The 9,797-nt window shown below is 35.8% G+C and overlaps 1 protein-coding gene and 1 pseudogene across 1 annotated transcript; one reads left to right on the forward strand and one right to left on the reverse strand.

Annotated features, from left to right (window-relative positions):
- The first annotated feature begins 217 nt into the window (after positions 1–217).
- LOC108970268 lies at positions 218–6,093 on the forward strand (annotated as a pseudogene).
- Positions 6,094–7,321: 1,228 nt separating this feature from the next.
- LOC108970276 lies at positions 7,322–7,897 on the reverse strand. The gene has a single exon (XM_018935570.1). The coding sequence runs from the start codon at positions 7,895–7,897 to the stop codon at positions 7,379–7,381; it is 519 nt and encodes a 172-aa protein (XP_018791115.1). The 3' UTR covers positions 7,322–7,378.
- Between the last annotated feature and the right edge of the window lie 1,900 nt (positions 7,898–9,797).

Consider the following 9,797-nt stretch of genomic DNA (forward strand, 5'->3'; position numbering starts at 1 on the left):
ATCGGATTTAGTTCAAATATGCGGCGTTTCGGTCGTTAATCTGTTTCCATCTAGACGGAAACTTAAGAATACCCCCCTCCTWAAACCCCCTCCTTATTTGCGAAGAACTGGAACAGCCACTTTTCACAGTCCTCTTTTGAGTTGATCTTTACACCAACAAGGTCGTTCGCCATGAACAGGAACAGGTGGTTATCACTTGGGGCTATATCCATGCAATATGGTGGATKCGATAAAATCTCCCATCAGAGATCCCGTAGCTTCTGACGAGTCATCAACGAAGTATGTGATCTGGCGTTATCCTGAATCCTGGTGGAACACTACTCTCTTCCTGTTGGCCAATTCTGGACGCCTCTGTACGATCGCCGGTTTCAAGCGCTCCAGTTGTTCGCAGGAGATGGTAGAATGAAGCTTCTGACCATATGGGGACAGCTTATAGTGCATGATTCCCTTCCAATCCCACCAAACACACAGCAACACCTTCTTRGCTGTCAATCCCGGCTTGGCCACAGTTTGGAACGATTCGAACCTATAAACGTATGACGAAATTTCCCACCATAACAATTATGATACTGCAAAACAAGATGAATTTCGGGGTCTTATTACGAATTTAAAATAAGCCAGAGATACAGTCGATTTTCTAATATATATTGTATCTAATAAGAATTGTATCCAATCAACTAGGATTAGGGACCCTATTTTGAATAAAAGACCCTTTTATGGTAAAATCAGTTGCCGGGACAATTGAAATTTCTCACCAATTACTCAATTCTTCATATTGCCAACTCTAAGGTTGTTCCACTTGATAGTAGGCAACGACACACTTAAATAATGGAAATCAAACATCCATACTGATAAAAAATTTAATGATATATAACGATTAAACAGAGAACATCAATAATATTACAATCGATATTCCACGCCCCTCACTACAACAACAAAATACAAGGAAGGAAGACCTAAGTTCGAGCGCAGCCGAACATTTTATGCCCTTGCAACTTCCAACAGTCAAAGCCAGGGAAATACTTTACGGTGTAAAACGTCAACATGAGGATCAAAATCCAAGCAATTTTATGTATATAATATTATACATAACTCCTGCACTGACAGACACATAACGTTTGTTAGAAGCTCAAAAACGATTATGTGTAGTATGTGAAAGTTGGGGTAGTATCGACCATATTTTATATACTTTTGCCAATACCACCTATTATAAAAATGTCACTTATCAAAAAACTAATCATACAGGGTTTGTCCGAAAAGTAAAAGAACTGAGTTGATTTTAAAAAATTTATTGAAGCAGTCGTTACAATTCTTTTAAAACTTTATTTAACATCTGAGCAGTTAAAAGAATACTTAATGCTTAGTCGATGGTCGATGGTCGATTTGCGCACACGAGTCAAATTTTTTTTAAATAAGACTGCAATGTTTTATAAAATTCTAAAGGTAGAAAAAGGTAGTCTGTATRAAGACGGCTGTGTTAAGTCTTTCCCAAGTTTGTCTACCTAGATAATCTGCGAATTTTTCTATGAATGAGGATAGTATCCGAAACAAGGAATTGCAGTGAAGAGCAAAGGGAGCACTTCTACAGAAAATTTGGCCTCGTTAACTGTATTGGATAAGCTGGACAGCACAAAGTTTTTCTTTAGGCAGTAAGGTTCAAATATCTTTTCTAGGTGATTTGCAAAACAATTAGCCGTTTCCTCGTCACTTCGAACCCAATTTCCACCCATATTTCGTATAGGCATGTTGGAGTCAGTTGGTGGCTTTGGACTTTTGGGCTTTCCAAAGGGAGTTTTGTTTGCTTGAATTTGAACATGCTTAAGTCAATATCTCTTCCTGTATTTATTTTGTGCTCAATATTGACGTGGCTACTGATATATTTTCTATACTTCAACCAGTTAGTTTTATGTGATGTTAGAGAAACTGTTGGCTCAAATATCATGGGCTGTTTGTATAACTTTATTAGTACAGGAGAATGACCAGATGATAAGTCTGTACATGTATCAGCTGACATAAGCGATCTACCTATATTTTTGACTACAGCAAAATCTATTAAGTCTCGTTCTTTTTGTTTTCCATCACTGGGTCAGTATGTTGGCTTGCTAGGAGATATTATATTCAGCTTATTATGCTTATACTACATAACAGTGTAGTACAGCTGTTGTCCTTTCGGATTAATAAGACGTGAGCCCAATACTTTGTTTTGGCTTGTAATCTTCACCTGCTATAAATCTTTGACCTAGTGTCCAAAAAAGTCTTTAAATTCGCTATCTGTAATTTTAAAACGAGGTGGACAGTATATTGTAGAGGGGTCAAACTATCAATGGGACTATCGATAGTATCGATATATTTTTTTTTTTCTTTTTTGACTATTAATGAGTATTGATAGTTTTTTTTTTTTTTCAAACAGATCAAAACTATCGACAATGTGACTATCGATAGTTTGACATCTTGCTCATTACTACTCTGCATTATGAAATAACGACATCGAGTCGGGTTTATTAAAAATAAATTTGACTACAGTACTATATTAGTATTAGTTGCAATAAAATACTAAGCTGTARATTTAAGTGACGGTTCCTTCCAAAATKAAATCGGGGACAGCAATCCATCATGTGGGTTCATTTCTTAAAAATAATTTCCCATACATACCTTTTCGTACGCAAATGCGCCAGCGAACAAAAACCAAAAGATCTCGGAAGTTTGGAAGCATTTCCAACTAAATGCTAACAAAAAAATATACAAAATGCATTAAGTGCCAAAAATTATATAAAACTAGTGGAAATACTTCCAGCTTAATGGACCACCTTAAGCGTGCTCATCCACTGCACATTGATTTGGCCAGAATGGTTGCTATAGATCAGAGGTGGGCACTCACACATMTTGTTACATTTGTACACGCATACTATTACTATTTGTGTGTGAAGCAGCGAAAGCACGAATTTGAGCATGTCGTGCCAACAGTGTACACTGAGTCTTGCAAGTCAACGTACAAATGTGCTATTCATGATTATTATGTATTGTTATTACTTTTTATTCTTATTATCTCATTATTATATTATATTATTATCTCATTATTATTATTTAATAAGACTATATTTTCTATTTCTCCTTAGTAGGTCTTAATCCGGAGGTCTGCTAAATGCTTGTCCGACATTCGATTTCTTTGTTTGTTAAGTATAAGTTTCATCRACGAAAAGGCAGATTCAGATTCAGAGATTGTATGTCGATCCAAACATAGAATACTGTAAATCTGATCCTTTGATATAGATTTCTATTACTTTTTTCAAATTTAAAAGATTTCCATTTTTTATCTCATTTATTAGAATTTGAATTTTCCGGCTGAAAYGGTGTACTGTGGTTACTAATTGTGTTATTATCTTGTGTTTTCCTTGAAGCTGTAAATTTAATTCATTAAATAATTCTGTTATGTCGCACAAAAMGCCTAGATAATACAAAAAAAWTTTATTTTTTAGTTCTAAAACGAAATCCCCATTATCTGCAGACATATTTTGTTCAAAAAWTGTTAAGATTTCATTCCGTAAATCGAACAGGCGCTGAAGGTTCCTCCCACGGCTTAGCCAATGAACACCAGTATATAATAGTACGTCACCGTATTCCGCTTTTAGATCCTAAAGAAGCGTTTTGAATTTTCGGTGGTTTAAAGAGTGGCCCCCTTTAATTCTTTTTTTAATTTTAATTGATATATTCATTGCCCTTTTCAAATAATCCCCTTTTGCGAATAACGCTTGCTAGTGGATTATACAATGAAAAAAAAAGAACCTAGAAATGATTTTTTAATAATTGCCCTACTAAGCCCTTTTTCGATCCCACCATTACTTTGGCCCCGTCCGTACAAATTCCGGCTAATTTATTTTTATCAACGAAGCAGAAGAATTTCTCCACCAAAACATTGTATAAAATTTCACCGGTTACATTGCTATGCAACGCAATAATATCAAACATTTCTTCGAAAGTTTGAAAGTTTTGATCGWCAGTTTTTACACAAATTATTAGTTGACAAATACTATTGAGACCAGTACTCTCATCCAAACTGAGAGAAAGATATTTGCAAGTTAGCAATCTATTTTTAGTCTCAGAGTGGATGAATTTGCTTAAATCTTCAGTAATACGTGTGACAGTACGGCAAGATAAAGGTACTTTTTCTGTGATTTTCAAAACTTCTTGCACTTTTTCACCAAAACATTTCAAAACTTTTGAAGACAAATTTAAGAAAAAAAGGCCATCTTCAAATGGGCGACACTGCTTTGCYAAAGCCAACGCAGCAGTAAAAGATGCCTTTATTAAAGGCAAATCAATATCTTTATTATTATTTTTACCATTAACAGTTTCAGTTTCAGTATCATTATTATTATCATTTGCAATGAATTTAAAAAAAAAATTCTGCTTGCTATTGCAAAAGCATTAGCTTCCGCTCACCTCCAGTAAAAAATTCAAAATTTATATAGCAAGAGAAATAATGTCGGCTTAAACAAAATTTAGAATTACGACCAACAATGTCGTAACAAATAAGACATTTTGCTCTTCCATCCAAATTTTCTATAAAGAAAAAATCTTCTTCCCATTCGCGCATAAACATTGTTAGCTCTCACTGTATATTTGAAATAGCGCAGCGTGGTGTTGCTTGAACAAGTGTTTGCATGCGATTGTTTTGCTTCCCATAGCCACTGGTATGATATCATTCAGTCTTCATTGTGCCGAGGGCTACCGATCGTTCGTGTTCTATAAATAGCGTAATATTTTGTGCTGCTCGTCGCAGCAGAGGCCCTATGCCCACCTCTGCTATAGATGTACAACCATTTCGCCTTGKCGAAGATTAAGGATTTAGAGAGCTCGTTCCGTRTCTTGATCCTCGATATGAACTACCATCTCGAAATACCATTCTCAATGTTCATATACAAAAGCTTTATGAAAATGGTAAAACTAATTCACAGGCCATTCTTAACGAAACCATTCAGCTGCAAACATTTCAGTATCGTTGCGTGAGTGCCTGCAAAAATGGAATATATTCCAAAAAGTCAACTGCGTGGTTACAGACAACACTGTATCAATGATTAAGTCCTGTGAACTGCTTCAGAAGAGGCATCTGCCCTGTTTCGCTCATTCCATCAATCTTGTAGTACAAGACCTTTTGTTTACTGAAAAAGTAAAAGCATTATGGTCGAATTGCAAACGCATATTTCAAAAGCAGCACTATTGCATATGCAAAATTAAAGAAAGAACAGGGTAGTGAAAAACCATCATTGCATGGGGATTGCACTCAACGTTAATGAAGCTTCAATCAAAATTGAAAACTTTTGTTGGATCGGAAGCACAGTTGTACTTATGCGACAAAATTAAATAGAGGCTGTTTCCATATGAATTCAGAAGTGCTACTAGATTAGCCACCTTGTTAGATCCGAGATTTAAAAAAGAAGGGTTTCAGTCAGGTMAAAATGCCGCCCAAGCGTMTAAGTTGCTCGAAAACGAATTGGTTGAAATAAAGAGAATTGCAGCATCGTCATCGAATGACAAAAGGGAGGAGCCGTCGGTATCAAAAAGCGTTAAAATTCCACATATTTATGAGTTTTTGACAGAGAAGCTATCCAGCAAAGTCAAATCCAACAGAGCGGAGCTGTCATCGCACTACGCGAATACACTGAAAAACCCAATGAGCCGCTAGATGTAGACCCATTGGAATACTGGAAGGTGGCAATGACCATTTTGTGTAACGCTTATATAAACAAACATTTATCTCAATTTCAGACTAGRTCGACTGAAATGAAGTCAATGCAAATCATGGCATGCAAATATTTGTGCATTCCGGCAACTTTAACGGAGTCTGAGCGTATGTTCAGCAAAGCTGGAGAGTTAGTCTCAGACAGACGAACAAAACTGAAGGACAAAAATATAGATATGTTGTTATTTGTCAACAAAAATCACGAAATGTGCTAATATTTATCTCTTTAAAACCACTGAGTGGCTCTTTGGTCTCCGTTTTAACATAAACTTAAGCTTTCAACTTATGTTGACAATGAATTTATTAATGTTTTTATTTTAATATGAAAATAAATATGAGTTATTTTTTTCTAGAAAAAACAGGTTGTTTGCAAAGCAGTTGATTTTTTTCAAGATATTTTTTTATGAACCTTTGAAGTACCATAGTACTATCGAGTCGATAGTATCGAAATTTTTTTTTACTATCGATGAGTATTGATTTTAACTTTTGAAACTATCGATGGTGCGACTATCGATAGTTTGACACCTCTAATATATAGCCGTAAGATTAAGGTCACGACACCCGATTTTTTTGTGATATTGTTGTAGCTTGTAACTGTGGTGTAGTATAAAATTCTAGAGCATAGAGGTTTAAACGATTCCTAATCCATATTTGGTGTACGGCCCTGAAATATTTTCGGATTGGTCGCTGACTTCGAAGGACTTAATGGACGAAAACACTCCAGCTCTGAAACTATTCGACGCAGTACCAAGGAAGACCTCCACCCCGTTGGAAAGACCAAGTGGAAAAGGACCAGGCTTCGCATGGAATATCCAATTGGCGCCACGTAGCGAAAAGAAGAAACGACTGGCGCGCTGTTGTTAACTCGGCTATACTCGCGTAAGTGGTRTGTACGCCAGTAAAGAAGAAGAAGAATCAAATCAAATATTCAATATAACATACCGAAAGATTCAAACGAGAACCGTGAAAAACTGAGCGTCAGCGAATACCATACCCACTGCAGCGGCAAACATAGGTGTATCGTTAAGTATATGTATTTAATCGTAATTTTTAGTTTTAGAGCTTAGTATATAGGTCTCAAGGAATGTAAAAAAGAAACGCGTWTTCGGCATTTCTTTTTCGAAGAAATAATTCATCAACAATTGTTTCTTGAAGGTTAAAATCTTTATTATAAAGTATAGTTTAGTTTGAAATGTTGTATAAAACTTACCAATTATCAACACCATTCCTTAAATCKCAATTAAAATATTTATGTTACTACATTTATTTTCTTTGTTTATTATCTCTTGCTCTTCTGATGTGGATCATTCACAATCCGTAACTAGCTGTCAAAATTGGTTCTGCCACTAATCGCGTAAAAAAAATCGCGTAAAAATGGTTAGTTTTCCAATATTAACTGACGAATTGGTTCCGAATATAAAAAATATAGTGTATAACAAAATATTGGGGAAAAAAATATTCAAAAACAACACAATAAGTTTCAAATTTCAGACTTATGATTTATTCATTCATAACAAAATAAAAAATACAAAACAAAAACCATCTATAAAAGAGAAGAAAACAGAAAATAGGTAGATTTATTGAAAAAAACGTTGAATGCTGTTTAATCACTGTCATTATCCCTAGTTGAAATTATTCCTAACCGCTTRTTTTGATGGCCGGCACTGATATCACTAGAATTTTATCAGAATCAGTAGTAAGAAATATGGATTGATGTTCTGATTGATTTAGCATCTCCGACTGCGTTTGCACCATAAATTCAGTTAATTTTGTTTGAATGCTTCTTTTTGGACCCAATAATTGCCGATGTAGTTCTTTATATCTTAACATGTAGAGATTCAATTCTTTTTGAAAACTTCGTGCACGTTCWGCATCAGTATCATTTGCAACAAAATAATTTTCCAATTCTGCTGCAAGTATAAGACCTTGCTTAATCGTCTCTACTTTAATCGGATGCTCGTCTATCTCGGTGTCGCTACCATTTTCCGATTCGATTACTTCCGTAACTATTTCAATCAAATCGTCATCATCGAGCTCTCGGTCTAGAAGAATCTCGTCAATATCTTCTCTCGTCATATCTGCAAGAATTTCTCCTCCCGCGGAACGTGCTAAATCAATGATATCTGAATAATTAGTTGAATTGCTTGTTACGGACATACCACTTTTAACAYATTCTGGCCAAAGAGATTTCTAGCATGCATTTAACGTAAGTTGCCTTATTTCAGAAATTGCTTTTGACGCGTACAAGATGCAATCCTTGATAGAAAATTTTTCCAAGCATCGGTGAAGTCCGATTCAGGATTTTCCTCCAATTTTTTCCATAATGCACTGAAAAGTTTTTTTGAGGTATTACATTTTAAAAGTCGCAATAATGAATTGATCCATCGGTTGGATAATTGATGTAGTATTCGGTGGGAGAAAAATTATATTTACATTAGGATGTTCAAACAACGGTGCATTGGCGTGTAACCACCTTCTTGAATAATTTTTAATAACTTTGGTGGATAGTCCTGCGCAGCTTTACTATCAGCTGAAACAATTTCACCCTTAGTTTTTAAGTTATGAAAATTATGTTTTTCAATAAACTGGTTTTCGACATCCACCACTAGCTGAAAATTCGTTTTTGTTTTCTTGGTTCGATGTTAATCGATAAAAATACGTAGAGTTTTTTATTTCATTGTTGCAGTATCAACTGGGATTCGTTTCTGGTTGAGATCCTCAATCCAAATTGTTAATAGGTTTTCCATTTCTTCAATAAACACATTTCTTGAGTATGAAGTTTCTTCGCATTTACATTTTTTCCGGAAACTACAGATTTTCTAATTGCATTTTCACTCTTTTTTATTGTCCGCACTGTAGATTCACTGAGTCCAAGCCTCTTTCCCACATTTGTTGGGCCWGCTCCCTGCTCTAGATAGTCCAAAACTTTTATTTTTGTTTCTAAAGAAATGCCTTTGCGTTTTTTATTTTTTCCTGAATTAGCTTCCATTGTAAAGCTAGCAAAAATTTAAATTCCTTATTAAAATTTTTTATTATTTTTATTACAAAATTATAGATATATTTTAAAGTCTTACCAAAACAACTGCACCAGCCGCTAACTAAATACATTATAACTAGATTTGCAATAATTGATACACATAGAGTAAAAGTTTTTTGTTGGGACTTAACCGTATTATATTTGTTGGAATACCACATACATAGAGTAAAAGTTTTTTGTTGGGACTTAACCGTATTATATTTGTTGGAATACCATGCTTTTCTTTAGACATCCTAAACAAGACTGACTCTATGTCGTTTTCTTCCTTTTGTGCTTACCGCCGATCCACACTCGCCGATAGCGACGCCACCCTGTCGCCCCGCTAAAATGGTACTTCTTGAAGAGACGACTCGCAAACAACCAATCACAACACAATCAACGGCTGATGCAATAGTGAGGAACTTAGTCTYTTAACGAAATTCCCGAAACTGTATACCCACACACTCACATACGCATACCAATATCCACACGCTACTAGGGTGCGCCCACATATTCAAAAATTATTACGCGTAAAAATATGTAAACAAGCAAAAAGCGCCGTCCAAGAATTGCGATCGACGGGACAAGGACACAGACGAGTAGGTACTTGTGGCATTTACTACAGTGGCCATATAAAGGATCGCAAGTATGGTGTGATATTCGTGGTGGGAGAGAGACTCCGTCGCCGAGTACTATCGTTCACTCCGGTGAATAAATGTCTATCCACAATTTGCACCAAATCGAGGTTCTTCAACATATCACTGATTTACGCCCACGCCCCGACGGATGAGAAGGCCGATATGACCAAAGATGCCTTTTATGAGTGCTTGGAGCGCACTTAAGAAAGCTGCATTCGCCACGATGTCAAAATCGTACTTGGCGAGTTTAACGCCAGGGTGGGCAAAGAAAGTATCAGCCTCCACCACGAAACATCCCCAAATGGGATGAGGCTGATCAGAGCCCGAAATATGGTTATCTGTAGTACTAGATTCCAGCATAAAAAGATACATCAAGCTACATGGCTGTCTCCGGATCGAAAAC

Source organism: Bactrocera latifrons, unplaced genomic scaffold (assembly GCF_001853355.1).
Source record: "Bactrocera latifrons isolate USDA-ARS-PBARC rearing strain unplaced genomic scaffold, ASM185335v1 scaffold_1061, whole genome shotgun sequence".
Lineage (NCBI taxonomy): Eukaryota > Metazoa > Arthropoda > Insecta > Diptera > Tephritidae > Bactrocera > Bactrocera latifrons.